Source organism: Protopterus annectens, chromosome 1.part0, assembly GCF_019279795.1.
Source record: "Protopterus annectens isolate FY-2018-M chromosome 1.part0, PAN1.0, whole genome shotgun sequence".
NCBI classification, from domain to species: Eukaryota; Metazoa; Chordata; order Ceratodontiformes; family Protopteridae; genus Protopterus; species Protopterus annectens.
In genome coordinates, this window is record NC_056725.1 from 1,364,254,115 (window position 1) to 1,364,280,967 (window position 26,853).

The following is a 26,853-nucleotide window of genomic DNA, read 5'->3' on the forward strand; positions in this document are numbered from 1 at the left end:
GCTCGTCGGTTGTGGAGCAAAATAATCCTTGTAACCCCATTCTGGCCTCATCAGATCTGGTACCCATATCTGCGGTCTCACATCATAGCTCCTCCTTGGGTCTTGGATCCCATTCCGGATCTGATCTCTCACCCTTCGGGATTGCAAACTCCGAACCTGGACGACCTCAAACTCACGGCTTGGTTGATCCAGTTCCACTAGTGGCTAGGACTCCCAGTATCTCGTCTTCCATGAAACCTATTCTGGTAGCGGCACATAAACCCTCTACCAGGAAGATCTACAAGAGTAAATGGAAGTGTTTTTCCATCTGGGCCAAACATAGGGATTTGGACCCTTTTACGGCTCCCATTCCAGCAGTTCTTGAATTTCTATCCCACATTTTCCACCAAGGGGTCAGTGCTTCTACTGTCAAGGTTCAGATGGCTGCCATTTCTCATTTCCACATCGGGGACAACCTTGGTCCCTTAGCTTCCACTAAGATATGCAAGACCTTTTTGAAAGGCACCTTTCTGTTAAGACCTCTGGTCAAGAATGCGGTTCCCCCATGGGACTTAACTTTAGTTCTTCAGACTCTAACTGGTCCACCCTTTGAACCTGCAGCGTCCATTGACTTAAAATTCTTATCTTGGAAAACTGCCTTCTTGATTGCAATTACTTCAGCTAGAAGGGTATCTGAACTTCAAGCCCTTTGTACAAAACCCCCATACCTGGTCTTCCATAAGGACAGAGTATCTCTCAGGACTAATCCTTCATTCTTGCCTAAAGTGGCCTCCGAGACCAATATCAATCAGACCATCAATTTGCCTGTTTTCTTCTCCAACTTTCAAAATAAAGGGGAACACAGACTGCACTTGTTGGATGTGCATAGACAATTGAGATTTTACTTGCACAGGACAGCTGCTTCTCACAAATTGGAGCAGCTTTTCATGTCTTTCGCTAAGCCATCCTTAGGCAAGCCAGTTACGAAAATTACCTTAGCTAGATGGATATCCCACTGCATCTTACAGGCGTATACAGCTTCCGGTCGGCCAGAACTCTTGGGGGTTGATGCTCACTCTACCCGTTCTATGGCTACCTCTGCCGCATTTTGGTCAAGAGTGCCCTTAGATGACATCTGTTCAGCGGCTACTTGGGCCTCTTCTCATACCTTCATTTCTCATTATAAGCTGGATCTGATATCCAGCGGTAGGGCAGCCTTTGGCTCCGCAGTGCTCCGGAATATCCTTCCTTGAGGACCTCCCAGGTTTTTGGTAGCTGGGGACTCTGTCCCACAGGTTGCTGATCAAATGAAGTTAACTACTTCAGATAAAGAAGGTATGTACTCACCCTAACGTTCCATCTGAGTAGGTAACTTTATTTGTCAGCAACCGACCCCCCCCCCTTCTTCCCCCTAGCCTGTTTCGTGGTCATATTCATAACGGAATATTTTCCTTCTGTCACGCATCAGGTTAGCGTTTCTCTTCGAGTATGTTTGCTGTTGTTGCTTGATAAATTGGTAAACTCGATCTGAGGACTGGAGGGAGTAGCAGGGTATTATGGGTAAGGGGGAGGAGCTGAGAGCTCGGATCTTTAGCTTGGAAAGCTGCTGGCTCGGATCTAGGTCAGATCCGATACCCACAGGTTGCTGACAAATGAAGTTACCTACTCAGATGGAACGTTATGGTGAGTACATAACTTCTTTTTTCAGTCCTCCCACTCCCTTCATGTACACATCTCCTAACAGGAATGTATTCTTCTCTTCTTCCAAGTTCTCCTGACTCCTCCAGAATACAGTCAGTGAGACATTTTAAACTAAGTACCTTCTGCCATATTAGTAGCAGCCTCTCAGCATTAGACCTAATTGCCTATCTAGGGTGGGAAGTTGGCATAATGGTTAAGGTGTTCACCTTAGAGAGACCAGCTGCAGAGTTTGATTCTCACATGGGATAACTGACTAAGCTGAAAAAAGGCCCACAAGGGCAGTTAGCCTAGTACTATGAACAGGTGAGGGCTTAAATGGTCAGTTACCATCCATACAACAACCCAATCCTAGCACCATTTTAAAAAATCTTCTACTATTCATGTTTTGGTTAGCCTAGCAGCCCTTCACCCTTCTGTTGGTATTGGCTGCCAGACAAGGTAGTGCCATCATCCTCTTATTAAGGTCAAAGGGACCACTGAGCTTTGGCAAGATGCAGTGATTGTCAGGTCAAGGTCAGTCCACCTCCTGCTCCTCAGATCCTTTCTCTTTGAGTTCAGGAAGAAAGGCTAAGTACAAGAAAAAGTATACTGAGTTGCTCATGGAGTATCCTACTCCATATATAAAGAAAGATAAATTAGTTCCCCATAATGTCCATCCAATGATCCTAAGTTAGGAGACATTTTAGAATGGATTGCTTAAAGATGAGATCGACCCCAAAAAGCCTTTCCTTGTTGGAATGCTTCCTCCAGGAGTCCTTTCATTTTTCCAAGTCTTGTCCTGCTAATCAGTGGCTGATGATGTGGTGGTGGCTCTTTATCTCAAAGATGCCTGGTGAGATCCTTCAGGATCCTAATTACTGAGTTTCCTAATTGCAGCTCCCTGGCCATTTGTAGTCACAGCTGACACTTTAAATAAGTTTCCTAATGCTTAGAGCTCAGCTGCCTATCTTCTTAATAAGGTATCTTATACATTGGACAGGTTAGGGAAGCAGGCTTGTGCATTGTCTGCTTTTTCTCAAAGGTTTGTAACTACTTGCTCTATATACTTTTGGAAGACCCTGTAAGCTGGATATGATTTCTAGATAAAGGTCATCCTTTGATGCCATGAATGTCAGTAATATTCTTTCTTAAGATGCCATCTTAGAATATAAGAAGAGGATAAGATTTTGGACTCTATCCTTGAGATGTTGAAGATTAAGCTCCCAGTCTGAGATATGAAAGTTGTTTAATGTAATGACAGATGTGGACTGATACGTCCATCATCATCACCAAACCCATCATTCTCCCCATGGCCACAGGGCTGATTTTAATTGATAGTTCTCTTGTTTGATTTTATTGTTTGCTATTTACTTTGTTGCTGCTGTGCCTTGCTCGGCTTTTTATGTTTCTGTAGCGGGATCGTTGTTTGCACAGAATTCTGAGTGAAAGTTAAGGGGCTTGGATAGAGTGGGAACATTTCTTTATGTGGCAAGATATGTCCTGCTACTAGCATTTCTCAACATGATGGAACTGACAGTCCAGATCTTTTGTTGTGGTATGTAACTTCAATTTACTTGTGTTGAAAAAAATGTACACATTGGTTTTGTTTCATTAATTAAATATCTGCACCTAGACATTGAACATAAAATATAAAACATGACTTGAGGAAATAGAAGATAAATATTTTTTAAAAAAATATGAAATGTAAAACATCTATGGGCTTTCCTGTAAAGGTGGTACTTGGGATCTCTGGAATAAGGACTTGGAGTCACATGCTCAACTCAGAGAAGGTGGTTGATTTTAAAGTTAAAAGGTATCTCACCTGAGGTCTAAAGGGGAATCTTGGGAACAGTCACCACCCCCACCTGACTATCTCAAAGGGCAAACCAGATGATAGTGGATTAGAAGGTTTTCCAAGTAAATAGGATGCAAATTGTACAGGGCATAAAATGTCAAAAACAGGATCTTAGGCACAGACTTATCCCAAACTTGCAGCCCTTGCAGATCTGAAGCAGAAGGGTACTACATCTGGAATTGGAAGCTCCAGCCAAAAACTTGGTTGCTATGTTTTGTACCCATTGCATTTGTGCCAAGTCACCATCTGCAAACTCAAAATAAAAGGCATTACTGTAGTCAAGCAAATAACCACAAGAACATAAACCATGTTTTCAGGGTTTGTAAGAATAAGGTACTTGATATGTGCAGTCATTTTCAGAAAAAAAAGAAGGCTGTACTGGTAACAGCTAATGAATGACACTTAAGTTATACCTATCATCAAGAAATATACCCAGATTGCACATGCATAAGTTGGAAAGTCCAGAGAATTTCCCTGTAAAAAAACGAAGATAGATTTAAAACTTTGAATGACTGAGATTGCCTGTTAAAACAGGTATTTTAAGCCAAGCATTCACGTGAACATTTACTATTTTTATTTTTTTAGAAGCCCCTGCATCTTTTCAAGCCAGTGTTAGGATGCGTCACATGTTGGTTAGTTCTTTTGACACAGACCATATCTTTTGAAACTTTATATGTGAAGTTTTTAGTAAATGACATGTAGGCTCTGCTGGTATTTATCTCATAAGAGTGTTTTTCTTTTAACGATCGTCTTATTACAGCAACTTCTTTTGTATGTTCATTTTCTAGGAGTGGTTTCAGTTCAATTCCACTTGTGTTACTTAGCGAGTAGTAAATAATTATTTCCTTGTAATACAGACCAGTGTTCTGATACAGGTTTAGTTTAGACAACTGGAGACTCGCTTCTTGAGTGAGTAACTTCTAGAATATTTGCACTGACAAGCGTAATGCAGCTAGAATAGTGATTCTAGATAGTTAAGTATGCTTTTTATTAGACAGATGTGTGCTGCCTTACTGAGTTTGAATGTAAATACATTAAAGGATCACATGTTAAAAAGAGAGAGCAGTTATTTTTGAAGCATTCTGAGTTTCAGTGCATGTATTTGTATGTACTCTTGAAATGTGTAGTGCACTTAGAAATTTGGTCTTTGAGTAAATGTAGTAAAGCATTTCATTTTTACTAAGATTTGGCATACATTCCCTCTTAACAGTCAGAAGCGGTGATGCACGCTGTTCCAGAATTTACTTTTTAAAGCATGTTATATTTCTACTGCTGTGATCTCTTGCCAAAACAGTTTTATCTTGAGAACACACATTCCATTCATCTCCTTCATTTTTTTCTTCAGGAAAACCTGTTTTAACTGTGGATGGCTGAAGTTTGCTTTTCTTTTGCTGTAGGTGGCACACCAAACTTAAGAACACTGTGGCTTTCAGAGGGGCCTGAAACAAATAAGCTGCGCTACCACACATTTCTGGCGTGCTTTAACATTCAGGATCTGGCAGAAGAACTCCAAAATCTAGAAGCATCAACACTTGGTGTCTGCTGCCTTTTGATATATCTTGCATTGCAGGTAAAATATAACTGTTAGTGTACATTCAATGCCAGTATCTTGCATTACAAGCAGAAAATAACAGCCTCTTTAAAGCTGTTATAGTTTGTGTTCCATTTCATTTCTATTAGTAAGATTGTAACTTGTTTATTTGGTTTTATGGCCCTTTTCATTGCAGTTTCGCATTCAACAGAAGTAGCTCCGTGTTTAGCGATTTTTGATTAGCCCGTATACCGGCATACGGGCCAATTAAAAATCATTAAACACGGAGCTACTTCTGTTTAATGCGGAACACAAGAATCTCCATGTTTAGCGATTTTTGATTGGCCCGTATGCCAATCAAAAAAAAAAAAAAAAACAAATAAAGCGGAGGCTGGCCGGGATTTAAACTGGCAGGGTGGGACTCGGGATCAGGCTGCTGATCTCCGGACAGTCCCACCCAAATAGGGACATCTGGCAACCCTGGATGTAACCATTGCCTTCAGGGTCAGCGGAGTCTGTCTCTTAGTTGCAGTTTTATATGACCATTGGATTTAAGACCCACAGGTGAGCTGGCATAGCTTTGATTTGGTATCCAAAACAAAGGAATATATATTCCTGGAGATATCAAGATGGCTTGTTACCTTCAGCTGCATTAGTATCCTAGTGATTAGGTTTTTGGTCATCTAGTCCAGATTCAGTAAACATTTTATGTATTCATTACAAAATTGCACGTAGTGTATATACAAAAAGAACTGCATTTGAATTTTTATTATGGCAGTTTTACCTGTTGTTCGTGGCAATCATTTGTCATTATCATCTCATATTCTTGAAGTTTTACTTTTGCCAGTTGTATACCTGTACTTACTTCTGCATGTTATATTGTAGTTTATTGTGGAGACTTTCCCTCTGCTGAGATAAGGCTCTTTGGCCTTCCCAGTCAACAATCTTTTGGGTAGAGTCACTCTTGTGTTGCTGATTGCAGTCCCCGCTTTCTCTTTTTGCAACAAATTTATTTCTGTGTGCATAAAATAAATGCACTCTCTAGTAAAAACACTATTCAAAGAGCATAAATATAGTTGTAAAAGAAAACTGTTTTGTTCAAAATTAATCGTATAGGTATGAAGAATAAAAATAATGTGTATAATTCAACAAAGTCCAGGATTGCTGCACTTGCAGCCTGAAGCTTTAGGGAGTACAGTTTATCAAACATTGCTCATGTACTGTAGCTAGAATTACAGGTTTACAGATGTGCACATTCACAGTAGGTCCAGTGTAGCAGGCATTGCACCTAGCTTTCCAGGCAGTGGACTGGAAGAGGTTGAGGAGTTAATAGCACATAAAAGAATTTCCTAATTGTGTTGGATAACTGCTAATCCATGCTCTTGCCTACTTCTCCTATTGTTCTAGGAATCTGGGGGTTATACAAAACACGGGAATATGTAGTGAGTTTCATCTGAGAGGTTATTCACACAATATGACTAAAAAATTCACTGAAGTTTATACATTAAGGATTAGAATTGTTCCACTTTTATTCTTTAAGAAATTAAGTCGTTAGACCAAGAAAATGTGACATAGCTATGTCTATTGCATATAGTTTGGATAATTAGTTTATGATTTATGAAATCCATTACTCAGAAAAATTGGAAATACTGATGTGTAATAAGATTAGTAGAAAAAAGGTGAGAAACCATGTTTCACTTACATAAAAGGTGTAAAATGTAATCAACATTTTAGAACAGGCCTCTCCAAATTTTTGGCAAGGAGGCTACATACCATTTTTAGCAAGGTTTGGTGGTCACTTTAATATTATCTAAAGTATGTCTGCTTTATATGTCTACACTAGTGTCAAAGAACTGTACCACCTCATATTCCAGGAGAAAGGGAGAACAGAGAGGTTTGAATTCATTCTGTGAGCCACTAGCCATGCACTGTACTAGGAAGTTACAGAATGATTTCAGTGAGAAATCTTTTTATACACTGTTATTGCTATAACCATGCAAATCCAGTAAAAGTATTTTACATATGATACTATTTCAGACCTAATTAAAATTCATAGACAGACGTTCCCCCAAAGCCAACATTAATCATGCAAAGGCAGCAGCACATGAAACAAATCACCAGGGACAGTTCAGACAGATATATGGTGACTTCTCTAATACATTATACTTATTAGTGGGGAGATCTGTCATTATTTTTTTTCTTGCACAAATTGTGTGTCTGCAGTAGCAACTGAGTAGCAGTGCAAACTAGTACAGGATGTGCATCTCTGAGAATAGATCTTAATTTGAGTTTCACTTTTTCATTTGGGAGAAGAGATTCTCAAAACTGGCTATGCTGCCAAAATATGTTGCCATTATTTTTACTAATCTTTTTTATTAGTTTTGCATTCATTTCCACATCTGGAATACAACACTTAAAATTATACACAACCTATATCATAAAAGAAAAAAATATGGTGGTGCAGCGGTTAGCATTGCCGCCTCACAGCAAGAGGTTCTCCGTTTCGATCCTCAGCTGGGGTGCCTTCTGTGCGGAGTCTGCATGTCCTCCCTGTGGTCACATGGGTTTCCTCCAGGTGCTCCGGTTTCCTCCCACATCCCAGTGACATGCTGTAGGTGGATTAGACACACTAAATTGTCCCTATGCATGAGTGTGTGCATGTGTGTACCTTCTGTGGAAGGTTTTGCGCCGGGCTGGCAACTCGGCACTATAAAACTCCACTGCCAATCATGAGTGAACAGTGATCTGCTGTGGCAACCCCTAACTGGGAAAAGCCGAAAGAAGAAGAAGAAGAAGACATTCTGAAAACTTCATCATACATTCCAGCCCCAGAGCCGCAGTTCAGACTTGTCTGCGGTTATATGTATAAAGATAATTTTTATGTCACTGCCTCCTGCCTCTGTTTCTCACATTTCTTGCTCCTGCCTGCTGCCTGAACTGAAGCTTCAGCCTCCGCCCCTTCTTAAATTCATGTACCACTTCCAGTTTTATTATCTGTATTTACTTCTGGTCCCACTCCTTCCATTTCTTTGATGTTGCTCCTTTCACCCATTCAGACAATACCCATTAGTCCTTTGATGATTTCAGACACCCTTCCTTGGCATCCTTCATTCCAAACAGGCAAAATTCATGTTTGGTTTTTTTCATTAGTAGACTTTCTCTTAATTAACAGCCAGTTTACCTCACAGTCCACTTGCTCCTTACTTACCTCTTGCTTTTGTTTTTACATTTTATTGAAGTAACATACCAGCTATGAAGTTGCTGCATGTGCAGGGCATCCACTGGCCCTTCAGTCAGTAGACATCTGCAAACTGACCAAGCTTATTCCTATGACTAGTCTACTTACATACTATACTGTCCTTAATCCTGCTATTTTGGAACCTTGTATAACCTTTCCTATCACTTTAGTCAGCAGTATCTATATTTCTACGTATCTATCTGTATATCTACCCTCCATTTCCTTTGCCATAAAAAGTGCAGTAAACTTTAAGAGTATGTTCTACCGATTTGGGTACCTTTATGCAGAAACCTGACTGTAAACATTCAGAAGTCCATGCTGTGTAAATATTTTGTTCAAGACACTGTTATCTTGAGTAAGGATAAGCTTCAGCTACATGGGCTAGGAGTATCACAAGCATTAATTCCAAACTGGAATCCAAACGGCTTCATATTATGATGGCATTTTGGAAGTCTTCACATTCTTGACTAAGCACTAGTATCAGTGTACAGTATTTTATTTAAGTCACTGTGTCAGCAAGCCCTGTGAACAAAGTTGAGGAATAACTGTCTTTCTATGCGACCAAATCCTTCTGCAGCATTTCTTCCATTTTGAATTAAACAAACAGCAAAAAGGAAGCTGGCACCACCAGGCTGTATAGTAATTCAATATTTATTAAAAACAAGACTGTCATAAAAACAAGTACAAAGCTCTATAAGCACTTTCGGGTGTTGCCCCTTCATCAGATAGTATTAGCATTTTATAAGACGCATAACCAATCAAAATCAGTACTTAATCCACCTTTTTTTCAAGGCTGGCTTTAAAGGTACAACTGCATTAATTCCTGGTGCTTTATCAGCCTCTAATTTTATAATCCATCTCATCTCCATGTATTCTGTTTCATTCTGAATGCTGTTTGACACTTAAATCTGATAATAGTTTGGTGACGTGAATGAAGACTGCCAGGTCATTTAGGTAAAAGCCATCATTTAAGAAGATGGCATATTTGCCTTTCTCGCTCATGAAGGATTTTTTTTCCTGTCCTAGACCTGGTTAATGTGTCTGCCCTTCTCAGCCACAAAACATGGCTATAGTAAACTACATTATCATGCTCCACTCCTGTTTCATGAAGAAAAGTTTAGAAGTGCCTGTGATTGACTTTTCAGTCTTATGAAGTTGTCATTTGTAGAGATGTTTTCTATGCCTTCTTTAATTTTAAGTGTTTTTGTACATAGGTTTGTTTGCTTGTTGAAATCTTGAGGCATTTATCTAATCATTAACTTCGTAAATCCACTTGTCCCAGTCATGGAGGGGACACCATTAATTGTGATACCACAAAGTTTTTGTCTTCCACACCCATATCAGAATCCCAGAAGTATCTACTCTGATTGTATTTTCCCCTCACTAAGCACCCTTCTGTTCTTCCATGACAAGAAAAGGTCTGGTAAGTCCCTATTAAGTATGTCCACCTCAGCAGTGTCACTGACAGCAGTACTGTCACTGAATGTCAACCTAACAGGTTTCTGGAGTTTTCCAGAAACTGCCTTTGATGTTTGATGATAACAAGTCCTCCACTTGTTTTGTAGTGGTCTCTTGTGAGAGGCTCATTTTTCAACCACTGGCTTTTCTCCCTTGGTTTTTCACATCTACATGTGTATAAATATTTAAGAACCATCTTTGACCTGACCTCACTCGAAAATGCCTTCCTTCTTTTGCTTCTCACTTTGGTTGTCAAATAGCCAAGTTTAACTGCTGAGTCAGAATTTTGGCTTGCTAGGTTTTTTAAAGATTACTAGCTGCTAACACTCTGTTTCTCTATTTCGTTTTGTCTTTGTGTGTCGGTCCACAGCTTTCCTATGAGAGTATCAGATTTAGCTGTTTGTATTGTGATGTTGTGATGCTTTATGTTGTACTCTTTCATGGCTGTAGTTTCTTGATTGATAAAACAGAACCTAATTCTATAGTCAGTGTTGAAATATTTTTCAAACCATGAGCATTTCAAAGCACACCTTCAGTGTTAATCTTTCTAACCTGGACAGCATGTTTTACATATGTTAAAGTGAGCTGATGGATAAAGCCTCTACATTATAACTCCTAGGTTCGGTAGTGAACTCTATATCAGTGACTGATTTTTGCAGTTGACAGTAATTGCACCAGTGTAGTGTTCTCAATGTGTGCTAACAGCCATATGGATACAGCATCCACCTGTCCCCTGCAGAATTCAGCTGTAAACTCCAGCTCAGACACTTATGAGGACAGCACAGTAGTATATACTTAGACTTGCTTTTCACCATGTGATGATCACATGGATCACTGGACAGTTTTCACCTCACACCACCAGGATTCAGCTTTGGACTCCAGGTAATAACCAATGTTAGCAGAATGTCATTGCTTGCTAAAGTACTGTTCTGCATGTGGCACAGTGTTCAGTGCAGTTCTTGTTCATAGCTGCAAGGTTTACTCTAGAAGTCTGCCCCTGACAGTACAATAAAACTTCTTGAGATGTGGTGCTGTTATGATATTTGGCTATATGGCTCACAGCTTCAGGGTGTAAAAGCACGTGAGTTAACTCCCAACACACACACACACACACACACACATATATATATATATATATATATATATATATATATATATATATATATATATATATATATATATATATATATATATACATATATATATATTCAGATGGGTTAACTCCCAACACACACACACACACACACACACACACACACACACACACACACACACATATATATATATATATATATATATATATATATATATATATATATATATATATATATATATACACACATACACATGGGACCCCTTCAGATGGTCAAACTTTTAAAAGTTCGAACGGTCTGAATGTAGATCTCCATAGAGCACAGAACGGGAAGATTTCCCTTTACCGCAATGTAGTGCGATCTCGGAGTTGGTATATTTAAATAGTGGGGGGTGCAGAGGGGCTTGCCCCCCTGCTAGCAGTGTTTAGTTTTTTTCTGGTTTATTTCTTTATTTTTTTTTCTCATTTTTGAACATTCAACTGTTCGATCATATGGTCTCGGCCATATGAAAGTCGAACATTTGAATGTTCGATTATGTGAAGTAGACCCATATATATATATATATATATAAATATATGTGTGTGTGTGTGTGTGTGTGTGTGTGTGTGTATATGTATATTTGCAGATCTAGAAACCATTTCTCAGGGGCCCAAGGGCATTAAGGCTTCTACTGCTAAAAATCCTACCCCTTCTGATAGAGATTCCAGGGCGCTGGATAGATGGGGTAAAAAGGTTTATACTTCTACGACCTTGGCAATCAGAGCATTAAACTGCCAATTTCATATGTTAAAATATTAACAGCATATTATTGGATTGCTTAAACAGAAAATTATGTTGATTCCTGACTGTGTGGAAAATAAAGACTTACAGGATTTAATGCATTCTGCTGAACAAGTTGGAAAACATACTTTGCAATGTGGTTTTGATTCTTTAGACGCCTCCAGCAGGGCTGCTGTTATTGGGTCTGTGCTTAGAAGGCATGCTTGGCTTATGGAGCAACCTTTGCCTGATCATGTTAAGGTTAAATTGTTGGATGCCCCTTTAAATCAGGACCGCCTGTTTGGCAATAAGGCTGAAGAAGTTCTAAAAAAGATGGAAGATAAAGCTAAATCTATGCAAACTGTTAAAGATTTCTTACAACTGCAACCTCCAGGATTTAGTAGGCATTGGCCTACTAAGAATTGGTCCTTTCCAGCCCCTTCCAGATCCTCTCAAGCCAAACCCAGACACAGCAAAAACCCCAGGTTTCAGTCCCAGGGTACTCTCAGTGCTAAGCAGTGGGGGGCCTCCACTTCCAAATCTGGAAATACCAAGACATCTCCCTACAGTAAACAGCCTCAGTGACTTCCTGTTAAAATTACCAAGCACTTATCTTTCAACCACCCCTTTGGGGGGAAAGATTGCTCTTCATGCAAAGAACTGGGAACTCATAACCCAGGACAAATAGGTTTTAAATATTGTGTCCCAGGGATACAGATTTCATTTCCACACATTGCCAACACCAAATGGGTTTCCAGACCTGCCACCGACTCAGTGGGCAGAGGCTCAAAAACAAGTACTTTCTCTCTTAAGCATGGGGGCTATTCAACTGGTGCCAGAAGAGGAAAAGGGACAAGGTTTCTATTCAAGGCTTTTCCTGGTATGCAGAAAAGACAAATCATGGCTTCCAATCCTGGCCCTCTCTACTCTAAACACCTTTCTGGAGATTCCAAAATTCAAGATGCTGGCTCATCACCATTTACTACCTATGCTAGGCGAAGACGCCTGGTTGGCAACTCTAGAATTAAAAGAAGCATAACCTGCACATCCCACTCAGGGAATCTTGCAGAAGATACCTATGTTTCAAAGCAGGCTACATGCATTATCAGTTCTCTGCACTGCCCTTTGGCTTGTCTCCTGCGCCCAGGGTATTCACAAAGTGCTTGGCCCCAGTTATTGCATTTGCAGGCAAAGAAATATTCAAATATGTCCATACCTGGACAATTGTCTAATTCAGGCAGAAAACCAGGGCACACTTTTAAATCATCTGGCGTTTGTAAAAAGGGTTCTAACTTGTCTATAGTACACCATAAATGGAAAGAAATCACAACTGGTACCCTGTCAACAAATTACATTCCTGGGTGCAAGCTTGAATACAACTGTCCAGATGGCTTTCCTCATGCCAGAGAAGCAAATTTATGTGGTAACTTACTTCAAACAAATGGCCACAAAAATCCTGCTATCTGCAAGACAAATACTGCAAGTCTTGGGGTTCCTGGCCTCCTGCATTCTTCTAATTCCATATGCAAAACTGCATATAAGGAAACTACAGTGGTTCCTAAAAAGTCTATGGAGTCAACATTGTCACAGCCTGGAAACAGTGATTCTTATCATACCTTACCTACTCCTGGAGTTCCTATGGTGGGTAGAAGCCTGCCACCAAAACAAGGGATTACCATTCACACTACCCCCTGCCGCCCAAACCCTAACTACAGATGCATCAGACTATGCATGTGGGGCTCACCTAGCAGGGAAGTGCATTCAGGGCAAATGGAACCCAAATCTAATGCACCTACATATCAATCAAAATAAATATTAACTGTACAGAATGCTCTGACAGCCTTCAAGGACTGCATTCTTTCAGGACAACTAATGGTAAAGATGGATAACACCACAGTTATGTGGTACATAAACAAGCAGGGGGGTACACATTCCTACCCCCTCTGCAGACTAGCCATGGCATTGTGGAACACAGCTCTGAGCTACCAATTGCATCTACAAGCTCAATTCCAGCCAGGAAAATTTAATACACTGGCAGACGGACTAAGCAGAAACCTCATGGACCCACACGAGTGGAAACTGGAACCATGGATTTCCAACATGTTGACAAACAAATGGGGGAGCCCAGACATAGATCTATTTTCCTCCCCCCAGAACTACCAGTTGGACAAGTTTTGCACGAGGACTTCCCACAAACAAGCCTGGAAAGTGGATGCTCTGTCCTTTAGCTGGAAAAATCTATCTGTCTACACTTTCCCTCCTCTGCCACTGCTCTCCAAGGTTCTACTAAAAGTCAAACAGGACAAACCAAGGATGGTTTTGATTGCTCCGGACTGGCCGTGTCAACACTGGTACCCCCTCCTGTGCAGTATGTCACAAATATCTCCATGGCACCTGCCTCAGACCCCTTCCCTGCTGTCTCAGCAGGAGAACCAAATTCTGCACCCTCAGCTTCCAACATTAAACCTTGCAGCCTAGCTAATCACTTAAATTCACCCTTATCATCCCTCAGCAAACCTGTGATGGATGTCATCTTGGAGACCTAATACTAGAAAATCTTATGCTGACAAATGGAAAAGATTCTGTGCTTGGAACCAATCTTTAGGTATGAGCACAGCAGCGCCCAGTTTACCTCAGATTTTGCAAAACTTAACTGAGATGCTTCACAAGGGCTTGTCTTTTTCCTCCATTAAAATCCACGCCTCAGCTGTTTCAGCTCACTATAACACGGAACCACCCCTCTTCTCACATCCTCTGCTCAAGCAGTATCTCAGAGGGGCAGAAAACTTGAGACCATCCAGGAGAGCTCCAATCCCTGCCTGGGACCTTAACTTTGTTTAGGAGAAACTCACTCTACTTCTTTTGAGCCAGCTGCTACTGCAGACTTAAAATTTCTTTCTTGGATAACAGCCTTCCTTTTAGCAATCACTTCAGCTAGAAGGATATCTGAATTACAGGCCCTTATGACAGTGGAGCCTTTCATCATCTTTAATGCGGGCAGGGTATCTCTCAGGACCAATCCATCCTTCATGCCCAAGTTGATTTCCAGTGTCTCTTAATCAGTCCATTCATTTGCCAACCTTCTTTCCCAATCCACAGAACAAAGGAGAACGGATTCTGTATTCCTTGGATGTGCACAGATAACTAAGATTCTACTTGGATAGGACTAAATCTCGAAGAAAATGTGAACAATTGCTGGTAGCATTTGCTGCAGGGGCAGAGGGGTAGGCTATTTCAAAACAAACCATTTTTAACTGGATAAGCCATTGCATTCATTTCTGCTATAAGCACCAGGGAAAACCTATCCCCAGGGGATCAGATCTCACTCCAGCAGGGCTGCATCTACTTCTGCAGCCTTTCTCAGAGGTGTTCCGACCGAGGACATCCTAGAAGCTGCTACCTGGAGTTCTGTGCATACTTTCACCAAGCATTATCATTTACCAATTTTCTCTAAATCCAGAGCTGGCTTTGCCACTGCTGTCTTGCAGGGCCTTATAGCTGGCCCTAATGCTGTATAAACTCCTCCTCCCAACCATAGCTTTGGGGAATCTACCCAAATGTAATGACTGCAACAGTGAAACACGAAGAGCATAGTACAGTTGTGCACACTTACCATAAATGTAGATGTTCGATGTATTCACTGTTGCAGTCCTGGTTACCCTCCCTCCAGCCCCCTAAATTTTCTGACTATACCTCTACTTTCCTTTACTATGCTTAAAAGCCTTTTTGGTGTATTTGCTTTTGGTTGGAGGTATACTTTTGTGTTTTTGTATTTATTTGCTCCCCATTAGGGGGGCACCTGACATCTGGGGCAAGAAAAACTGATGTAATAACGTCGGCTGCATGTTTTATACCCCTGATGACCTGACGTCATGGAAGAAGGGACAGCATCTGACGCAGGACCCAAGACTTTGTTAATCAGGCCGACTGAGGGCAACCTGCCAGCAGATTAACCAAATGTAATGACTGCAACATTGAATACACTCGAACGTCTACATTTATAGTAAGTGTACACAACTGTACTTTTTCTATCTGCCAAGCATTTGCCTCTAAGTCTCTACATAATCATTGCTCCTCCTTGTCCATTTATGTAGAGAATCAGCATCTAAAGCTATTGGTGCAAGATGCTATGCCAGAGTCTTCCCATCATGAGGGTCAGCCACCTGTCAAGAAGAAGGCCAAAAAATTCAGGTGTGATTCAGCTGCTGTCCCAGACGTCTGGTAATTGTTTCAGATTCCTCTGCCATGACCCTGTTGGAGGCCAGCATGGATCTGACTTCTTGCACATCCTTTGAGATTTTACAAACGTCTGATGCAGACGTTAAGGGGGAGTCTTGGCTGATTATTTCTGAGGGACCAAGAGGGATTCTGCAGATTCATGTTCAGGAGAAGATGCCTATTATGCTGGTAGAGTGATGGCAGAGGTCCAAACCTCTTAGGGTTTTACATGTAGACATTCCTCCAAAAAAAAAAAAAAAAAAAAAACAAGCATATTTGCCCTGCTGTTAAAGATACCCAACATGAATGGCAGGATTTTATACTCAGGGGTTGTTTAATGCTGTAATGGCCTTGAAAGCCTACTCAATAAGTCTCTGTGCCTGCTTCTCCCTATCTACTCCTCTTAAGAGTCCCAAGGAGCACAAATCCTCTGAGGATTTGGATTCTGGGGAAGAGTCTTTTGATGCTCTTCTCAGATCACTTCTCCTTTGGACTATGGGTGTGAGGAAGAGGATTTTATTAGCCCAGATCCTTCTTTAGAATAACTCTCTCTTGAAGAACACTATATCTCGTATGATGGAATATTTCAAGTGGGGATTGTTCTCAGGTATCTGATATTCAGAAGAGGTATTATGAACTCCCTGTCACCCCTTTTCTCAGCCTCTAGCACCCATGAAACCTGACATATTTTACAAGGTTCCTTATGACTTTAAATTTCTTTATGAATGCCCTTCTGCTGATCCTTCTGTAGTTTCTGTCTCTTCTGACAAACCCTCTAAGCTTTTGCATTCTACTAAACTACTTCCTTTTAGGTTTATAGGTTCATACTAGGCTATCTGCCCTGGGGCATTTATATGCCTAGCCCGATTGTGTTTGGCTTATGCCACCCCTTGATTTGAGTATACTGTGCCCTTTTTAAAGTTTAGTTTACTGTGCCTCTGTCTAATAGTGACACGGAAGTAATCCCCAGGACAAACCTACGATCCCCCATCCACTCATCAAGATTCTTCTTGAAGAGAGTCAGTGAGGTGCTCTGCCTAACATGAATTAGAATTCTATTCCAGAGCGAAGTTATGAATCTGTCCCTCCAGCATGTTCTATTTATTTCTGTGCTGAGGTTCAAGTCTCTCGAGCGCGTGGCTCTAAGGGATTTAGATTTACTGAGGTGGAGCATGTCCATTAATTTTGGGTTGGACATAGCTTTATATGTCAGGCATAGATCGCCTCGAAGTAGGCGGTATGCAACTGAGTAGAGCTGGAGTTTTTTTTAACCGAGCAGCATATGACATCTGTTTGAGTCCCTTGATTCTCCTGGTGAGGTACTTTTGGGGTCTTTCTACTTGCTGCAGGTGTCGGGTAAGGTACATCCCAAAGGGGGCATTGTATTCTATGATGGGCCTGATGAGGGATGAATAAAGGGGCACGATTACCTCTCTTGATCTAGATGTGAATCCTTTCATGATGAGGTGGGTTATGTAGAAGGTCTTTCTAACCACTTTGGCAATGTGGTTGTCAAAGGAGAGATTGTTATCAACTTGGGTCCCCAGATCCCTAATTACTTTCTCTGTACTTAATGAGTTACCACCTATGTGGTAATTTGTGGGCACATTGTTTTTGCCAAAGGGTATGACTATACACTTTTTGGCATTTAGCTTTAGACCATGGCTCTGGCACCAGTTATCCGTCTCTGCGAGACCTTTTTGAAGGATGTTTGTGTCAGCTGGAGAGTCGATTATGGCGCCCAGTTTGCAGTCATCTGCAAACTTGGTGAGCCATAGTCCTCCACGTTGGCCTGTACCTCAGAAAAGTAAATACCGAACAAGAGAGGTCCCAGGACAGAACCTTGTGGGACGCCACTTGTGACCGGTTTCGAGTCTGACATGGCTCCAGCAACTCTGACTCTGTGGGTTCTGTCTTTGAGCCAGTTTGTGACCCATCTTGTGACATAGGAGTTTATATTTAGGCTGGATAGCTTATCTATGATGCCCGAGTGGGGTATTGTGTCAAATGCCTTGCGAGGTCCAGATAGGCTGTGTGAACTACCTTCCCTTCATCTATGGCCTTGGTGACTGTTTCGAAGAAGTCGACCAGGTTCAAAAGGCAGGATCTGCCCTTGACGAAGCCAAATTGGGTAGGATCTAGTGTCTGTAGGTCCCCATTGTCTTTGTTTATGAGTTCCATGATGATCCTCTCCATAGCCTTGCAGACTAGACTAATCAGGCTTATGGGGCGATAGTTTCCAGGGTCCGTAGAGGCGCCACCTTTGTGGAGTGGGACCACTGTTGCTGTACGCCATTCTTTGGGCACATATCCTGTAGTGAGGCTGAGATTGTACAGCAGTTTTACTTGAGGGATTAGTTCTTCTTGGAGTTCATGTAGGACACAACCCGGGACGCCATCTGGTTCCATGGAAGCAGTGTTTTTTGCTTTGGAGAGGGCGGCCTTCAGCTGAGCATCAGAGATGTTTGGGAGGCTGCACTCTGCCGGGATAGATACTTGCTCTTTTGTGGGGTGGAAGTTTGCACTGAACATGTCTGCCAGGATATTGGCGATGTCTGTGGGTTCAGTGTATTTTTGTCGTTTAGAATCAACTCAGAACAAGTCTGGGAGTTGCATCCCAGGTTCCTAACATAACTGAAAAAGCCTTATGATTGTCTTTAGTGTCCTGTGCAATTTTTCTCTCGAAGCTGGCCTTGGAGGATTTTATGAGGGATCGTAATTTTTGCTAGTACTGATCAGAGATGCCTTCCCTTTTAGGGATTTTGCTCTATCATGTAGTAGCTTCCTCCTTCTGTTGTACAGTTTATTTATGGCTGGGGTCCACCAGACTGGACGCCTGCCTTTGGATGATTGGGTCTTGATTTTGTTTGGGATAGCATGATCCATGCATTCCTGGAGATGTCCGTAGAATGCATTTATATAGGATTCTGCAGTTTGGGCAGTTTCCACTGGCCCTGGGGCCTTCAAGGATTCCACTTCGGTTTTGAGAAGTGTGAAGTTCGCTTTTGAGAAGTTTTTCACTGTGGTTTTCTGGGCTGGGAGTGGGGTCGGGATGTGGATATCCAGTGAAATTAATTTATGGTCTGATCTTACCAATGAGGGATATACTTCTGGTATGGAGCATAGAGTCCCCATGTTGGTAATGATCAGGTCTAGTATGTTATCCACTCTTGTGGGAGTGGTGACTAGTTGTTCCATAGCATTTGAGTTTATAAATTCCAGGAACCTTTGGGCTAAGGTGCTGGGGCTTGAGTAATGCCCCCAGTCTATGTTTGGGTAGTTGAAGTCGCCCAATATAATGGTGTTCAGAGAGATCTTCATGTTCTCCAATGTTTTCAGGAAAGCCGAATGGGATTCCTGACTTTGAGAGGGTGGTCTGTAGGATGCTATAAACTTTTCAGTCTTGCCCACTGTCAGTTGCACAAGGGTGGTCTCCGATACTTCATGCAATGCCACTAACCTGGAGGTGTGGATATCCTTGATAAATATGGAAACTCCCCCTCCTTTTGTGGTTCGGTCTGGGTTTTGGGGCCGAAAAGCATGATATGAGGTATAACCTGGTAGTGCTGGGGTGCTCTCTGGAGCCTTGAACCAGGTTTCTGTCACTGCACAGATATCGATGTTCTCCATACTGAGGAGAGCTTCGAGTGCGTGCATCTTGAGGTTAAGACTTCTGGCGTTTAGCAGCATTACCCTTAGTTTCTTGTTCCTTGTGCTGTCTATGGAGGTGGGTTTGACTTTTGAGCCTTGCCTAAAAAAGGCACTATGGGGGTGGCAAGAGCCTTTGCCAAGATCCGAAAGCCCAGGGGTGACAGGTGCAAGCCGTCCCTAGCAAAGCAACATGGCTTGTCGAGCATGTAATCCCAGGCTGACAGACACTGGATCCCCTTTGAATGACACCAAAATTTTAGCCAATTGTTAAAATCGATCATTTTGTCTTAATACTGTGGCATCATTCTAGGTAAGGTCAGGGTCATACCGGTCTGGGCTACATGATCAGAGAGCTCCTCCCTCTATGTCTCTTTTCATGTAGTCGAGGGAGGTACGTCTCGGGTAATTCACGCCAGCATGTACAATGACTGAGTCATATTTGTATTTGCTTTGGAGTGACCTGAGTGCTTGCGTTATGTGGCGGATCCTAGCGCCCGACAGGCAGCTCACTGTGACCTTCTCTTTATTCAGCCTGGTGAGCGGGACGTCAGTGTGTCTGACAATAGAGTCACCTATTACAAGAGTATCAGGTGTGTTATTCAGCCTTAAGGGCTGTGACTGCTTGGCACACTGACTCTGTGTGCTATGTGTTGTATGTGTTTTGTTTTGGGCTAGCGTTTGCTTGGATGTCTGCTTTGGAGGTCTCTGTTGCTTAGGTAGATTTTTATTTAGAGCCTCCGAGTATGTTTTTGTGTTTTTATGTGTTTGGTTCACTGTTGTGGTGGGACTATGTGATACTGGAATTGTATTGTGTGAGGTTACCTTCTCCTCCTGACTGGTTACACCAGTTTTGAGATGAGAGAGCTCAGCCTCCAGTTTGGCTATGTGGTTGCATCTCTCACATATATTTGAACCTGTTTGGAGGAGGAGAGGGTTGTCCGTGTACATGAGACAGTTGTAGCATTGCTTCAAAATTCCCAGATTCACCAGCTGGACTGGAGAGGAAACCATTGACTGACCTTTGGACATGCTAGAGTAATATAGGGAACTGAATTAAAACGGACCAATAGGGGACAAGGTAATCGTAGAGAGTATAAGAGTAAGTAGTGCTTATGGTTTATTAGTGCTAACTTGTAAGATTACTTATTTGGACCAGTGAGGGGCCTTAGAATGAGAATATGGTGTTTAATTTGAGAGATAGAGCAGTTCTAAGGGAAAAAGTGAAGAGCAGACTTTGTGGAGCCAGGAATAGTTTAAACCCAATTAGGCGGCGCTGCCCGATGTTGCACTATGCACAAAAACGAGCAAAACCACGCAAAAGAGGGTTTTAAGAGAGGGAGATCAAGGAGTTTGGTATTCACCCAAAATGGCCAATAAAACTACAGTTTCAAGGCAGTAACCACTCCCACAGGGGCAGGCAAGGCTGCTCAATGTTTGTCACTGCCACTGATGAACACAGAGACTTCCCTTTAGCCCAAGCAAACAGTGGCCTCCAAGAAACTTACAAACAGTTCAGAACAGCAAATCTGTAACTGAACTTTTTTAAATCTCAGAAAAGTGGGAAAAAAGCAAGATTTTTTTTTTTTTTTTTTTTTTTTTTTAAGGAAAGCAGAGGTTCACAAGTATCAACAAGTTAGAACAGTGCAGTAAATGACCCCACACTTGACATAGAGCCATGGAATGTCTAGGCAAAAAGGTTTATACTGCTGCCACCTTGGTTTTTTAGGGCTATCAGTTACCAGACTCATATGACTAGGTGTGTTTTAGCTTTTCTTTTCAAGCTTCCCAGGTAATTTCTGATGTTCGTGATTCTGAAGCGAAGGTCTTGGCCCTTTCCTTGTTGGACTGTAACTCTCAAGTGGCTTGCCATTCATTTAAGTGTAGTTGTGATGCAGCTGATGCTTCTTCTAGTGCTGCTGCATTTAGTTCTTTTCTGAGCTATTACCTTTGGCTTCATCTTCAGCCTTTACGTGATGATATTATAAATTGGATGCTTCTCTTGACAATGAAAACCTTTTTGGCTTTGCCTCTGCTGAACTCTTAATTCCCTCCAGGACAAAGGCAAGGCCTTGTAAGAATTGAAACATAATTTTGTTTCACCTATCCCTAAGTTTCAGAGGAATTATCCATCCAAATCTGCTTTTGTTTGCAGACAATCTTACCTTCCACCCAAAGGTAAAAAAGGTTCTAGGCGAGTACCTCCAACTAAGTCTACTCAGACTCCTACTTCTCAGAAGCCTCCTCTTCAGGACAAACCAGATTCCATGTTATGTTTTACTTCCCCCTTTCCCTTGGCCAGGTTCCCTTGTCCCTTTTTCTTTCCTTGAACCTTCCCTGCTGGTAAGGGTCATTCAAGACTCTTGGGTTTTTGTTCATCATCCTCCAGGGATATTTCATGGTGTGGAAATCCCTTCAACCCCTTTCTGGGCATTCCACAGCCTCTGCAGAAACAGCTACTTTTCTTTCCAGAAGTGCTTCAGGCTCTTCTGACCCAGGACATCATTTAAGTTGTGCCTTCTACCCAGGAAGGGAAGGGTATTTATTCCAGGATATTCCTAGTTCCCAGGAAGGAAGGCATCTGGAAACCCATTCTGGACCTTTCTCAGCTCAACACCTTTCTAAAGGTCCCCTCCTTTTGGATGATGTCCCTTCAGACTTTGTTCCCTCTTCTTCTTCCCCTGGCTTTCCTGGTATCTCTGGACCTCAAGGATGCCTACCCCCACATCCCATATATCCTATTTTCAGGAAGAGTTTGCATTTCTCTGTCTCTTCCTTGCATTTTTAGTTCTCTGCTTTGCCCTCTAGCTTCTCTACTGGCCCAAGGAGTATTTACAAAATGCATCACTCCTGTCATTGCCTTTTGCAGGATGAGATTGGTTCAGATCTTTTCCTTATCTAGATGACCTGCTTAGTCAGGCTTTGTCCCCCAAGATCCTGCTTCAGGACCTCCAGTTTACCGTTTGCCTGTTACAAAGCCTGGGGTTTACAATAAACTTTCAAATATCAGTCCTTGTTCCCTCTCAGGGTTATGTTTTTCTCACTTGCAGGATTCGGACCATTCACATGCTAACTTCCATGGTTCCATACAAGGCCCTCTTTCTGATTGCCCTTTTCCAATCCCTTCTTCCTCGGGCTTCAGTTACAGCCAGAGATTTTCTCAGGATTCTAGGGTTTATGGCTTCCACCATTCCTATGCTGCCTCTCGACATTCTCCATATGAGAAAACTCCAGTGGTATCTTAAGTCACTGTGACTTCAGCACTGTCATCCACTGGATTTCCTAGTTCCCCGTCTTATACTCGAGCTTCAGTGGTGGATTCATCAGCTTTCTCTTAACCCAGGACTTCTTTTTCAATCTCCTGTATCATCTCAAGAGCTCTTTTCAGATTCCTCAGACCAGGGGTGGGAAGAGTCTTTTGGTTGTGTCAAGTTCCATGGTCTCTGGCCTCCCCGTCAGAGGTCAGATCATATCAACATCAAGGAGATGCAAGCTCTCCTTTTAGCTGTTCAAGCTTTTCATTCCCTGTTTCTTCCAGGGCCCCTCAAAGTTTTCACAGTGTTGTGGTATGTAAACAAGCAAGGGGGGCATGGTCCTACCTCCTTTGCAGGCTTGCTGTTCAGGTCTGGGATCAGGCTGTCCAGTATCAAGTGACTCTTCGGGCTTTCTACATTCCTTTGGTGCAGAATATAGTGGCAGGCTCTTTGAACAGTCCAAGCACACAGGCTTCACGGATGGATGCTTCGCAGAGATGTGTTTATGGACATTGTCCATTGTGGGGTATTCCTTAGGTAGATATATTTGAAAAGACTACATCCTCTCTTCTGTTCCAGAGTCCCAACTCATCTGTCTTGGAAGGTGGACACTCAATCTTTTCCTTGGAAGGGGATGTTTCTCCACACCTTCCCTCCCCTTCCCCTGATCCTGAGAAAATCAAGCAAGACTTCCCCAGAATCTTACTGGTGACTCCCTTTTGGCCTAGACAGCATTGGTTCCCATTTTTTTTCACTTAGTTAGGGGCAATCACCACAAGTTACATCCGTGGGTGGACTTTCTCGTACAAAACAAGGGGTCTGTTATCTATCCTTACTTGTCCACTCTTCAACTGATGCTGTGGATGATAGGGTTTTGATCCCTTTTAGGCACCTCTTTTCCGAGAACATGATTTGGGGTCTTCATGAGGCCGGGAAACCCACTACCAGGAAATCATATTTGTCCAAATGGAAGAGATTTTCTGTCTGTTGTCTCTGTCTTAGCTAGAATCCCTTTTCAGTGAGGATCTCTCTTGTTCTGTCTTATTTGTGTGAATTGCTCCCTGCTGGGTTAGCATAGTCTTCAGTTAAAGCTCACCTGTCAGCTATTTCTGCTTGTCTTCCTTGACTCCTCCTCTAGTCACTAGGTTTGAGGTCAAACAATTTCTTAAAGGATTCCTTCATATCAGGCCTCTCAGGAAGCCTGTTCTGCCTTCCTGGGACCTCAGCTTTCTTCTTGAAAAATTGACTCGTGTTCCTTTTGAACCTGCAGCTTCTGCTTCCTTGCAACATTGTACTTGAAAGACTGTTCTTCTTTTGACCCTTACTTCAGCCAAAAGAGCATCTGAACACCAGGCTCTTAGGGCTGTTCCTCCATTTTTGTTTTTCACAGGGACAGAATGTCTCTTTGTACTAATCATTCTTTTATGCCCAAGGTGGTCAGTGAGTTTTCTCTTAATCAGTCTATTAATTTACCCGCCTTTTTTCCTTCTCCAGTCTGCTAGTGAGAAGGTTCTTCACACCCTAGATTTGTTTACGCAGCTCAAATATTATTTGGATAAGATTAAGATCATTTGCAAGTCTGAGCAACTTTTTTGTTTCCTTTCATCCTAGGACTTTGGTTTTGTCAGTTTCTAAACAAACCACATCTGCCTGGATTTCCTAAGGCCGTTTCTTTTTGTTACATTTTCATGGTAAATGTCTTTCTGCTTCTGTAAAGGCTCATTCTACCAGAGCTGTTCCTTCCTCTGGTGCCTTTTTCAGAGGACTGGATACCAATTCCATCCTTGAGGCTTCTACTTGGACTTCTATCCATACCTTCACTTAAATAATGTCTTTCGGCTTTTCCCGGTTAGGAGTTGCCACAGCGGAACTCCGGTCCACTAATGATTGGCAGTGGATTTTTACAGTGCCGAGTTGCCAGCCTGATGCCCAACCTTCAAGGAAGGCACACCAATTCACGCACGCACCTACCTGCATGTCTTTAACGTCACTTGACCACGGGGAGGACATGCAGACTCCACACAGAAGGCTCTCCAGCCGAGAATCGAATGGGAGAATCTCTTGCTGTGAGGCGACAACGCTACAAGTTGGATGTTGTTTCCAGAGCAAGAGCTGACTTTGCCAGAGCTATCTCGCATGGGTTTCTAGTGAGCTCTTCAGTGCCTTCCTACTCCCAGGTTTCCTCTTGAGCTTTTCTTTGCTGTCCCTTACGTAAGGAATACTGCAACAGTAATATGGAAGGACTTAATACTGTTGTGTAAAATCTTAGCATAACTGTAGATGTCCTTCTCTTCACTGTTACAGTATTCGCTCCCTCCGTCCTTCCCCTTTTTACGCCAACATTTTTCTTTGCCTTCCCAGCCAGAGATTCCTCCTTTTTCCTCTTTCTGGATACATATGTTTCTCCTGGCCCCTAAGGACAATTCTGTTCCTCCTAGGGCTTTTCATTTCTGAGGTATGTACGTCTGTACATCACCTTTATGCATTGTGCCTTGTGCGGGGAACATAGATGTGCTGTATGTTGTTGTTTGTCTTTCGACTTTTCCCGGTTAGGGGTCGCCACAGCGGAACTCCAGTCCGCTAATGATTGGCAGTTGTTTTTTTTTTTATGGTGTCGAGTTGCCAGCCCGATGCCCAACCTTCAACGAAGGCACGCCCATTCAACGCATGTCTTTTGAATGCCCATTCCCAACCTAAGTCAAGAATCGAACGGGAGAACCTCTTGCTGTGAGGCAACAACACTACCGCTGCACCACCGCGGAATAGATGACATCTATAAATTCTAAAGACTTTGGTATACTGACCAGACATTGGGCTATCCTTTGCAGTAGATCCCTTGCATAAGGAATACCACAACAGTGAAGAGAGGGACATCTACTGTTATTGTAAGATTTTACACAACTGTACTTTTCTGGTATTCTACGAGCTTTGCTACTATCGTTGTTTGTAGTTGAGATTTTGTACTTGAAATCGCTTTACTTTCTTTGTGACAGGAAATTACACTTTAGATTGATTCTCCTTCTCTTCCTGGAAAGCTGATGTGCATATTTTATAATTTGTACCCTGTGTGAGCTTCCAGTGTTGAAGAAGACCAAATCAAAAGATAGAAAACAAGTTGTAGCATGTCCACAATTGAAGAAGGTTTAGAATAAAATTGGGTAGAAAAGTTCACCAGTTTAAAAATCTCAGTATTCCACAGAATGCTCAGTACGCATCCGTTGCCTCATAAAGTCATCATGCACTTTTCTTCAGTTGCAAATGTTAATTGTGGGAACGCATGCTGTTTCAGCTGTTGATATAAGTTGAGAAAGTCATGGAATTATTTTCTAAGAATTAATTCTGCTTTTTTTACTGTCTTTATTTAACTAGTCCAATAGAAATAGAAGTTACAGTCCTTCCTTCCACCCACATCCATTTCTGATGTTACTGAAGATGATAGTTATTTGTTTGTTTACCGAGGTGAAACTTTTATCACAGAATGACCAGATGTCCTTCATGGATGCATCTGCAGTCATTACAGCTGGGTTGTCCTGTCGTCAGGCAGCCCTTCAGTCGGCCGGATTCCAAAGTCCGGGTCGCTGATGTCGCACTTCACCCGACGTCATCTCTGTTGGTCTTGGTATAAAAGCATCAGCGACGCCATTTTCCTCAGTCTTTCTTGGCGTGGCGCTTCAAGCAGAAGCTGTTCGCAAGTGCCGGTCGGTCGGATCCAGAGATTATTTCTACCGAATACTACTTTGAAGACTTCTAAAGCTAAGTACCCGTTGGGGACTCTTTCTTGCCTCAGCCGATGTCAGAAAAAGTTAACAATTGTTTAACCTGTGGGAAACAAATACCTCATAAAGATTTCCACTCTTACTGTCTGCCTTGTTTAGGCCCAGCCCACGACGTAGCAGCCTGTTCGGCCTGTGCTTCTTCAACCGAACGCTTAGGCGTCGGTCGGAGTTTGCAGAACAGTTTTTCGGTTCTGATTTTGCGTACATTATGTCGCCGGATCCTCTGCACTTTCTGCCAAAAAAGCGCAAAGATAAAGACCGACGGTTTCGGCTGAAACCATGCTTAAACAAACGTGTCTCGGTTTCGGCGAAACCGAGAAAACTGATCAAAGTACAGCTGAATCTATCTCTACAGCTGAGGCC

At 42.2% G+C, this 26,853-nt stretch overlaps 1 protein-coding gene across 2 annotated transcripts in view; it reads left to right on the top strand.

The window, feature by feature from the left end:
- Nucleotides 1-26,853, top strand: part of FAM120B (family with sequence similarity 120B) — a 1,321,047-nt gene that overhangs the window by 601,856 nt on the left and 692,338 nt on the right. For both annotated transcript variants that reach the window (XM_044066895.1, XM_044066905.1), the window contains exon 5: nt 4,912-5,084. In XM_044066895.1, coding sequence (XP_043922830.1) covers nt 4,912-5,084 — 173 coding nt within the window. The remainder of the gene's footprint in view (nt 1-4,911; nt 5,085-26,853) is intronic.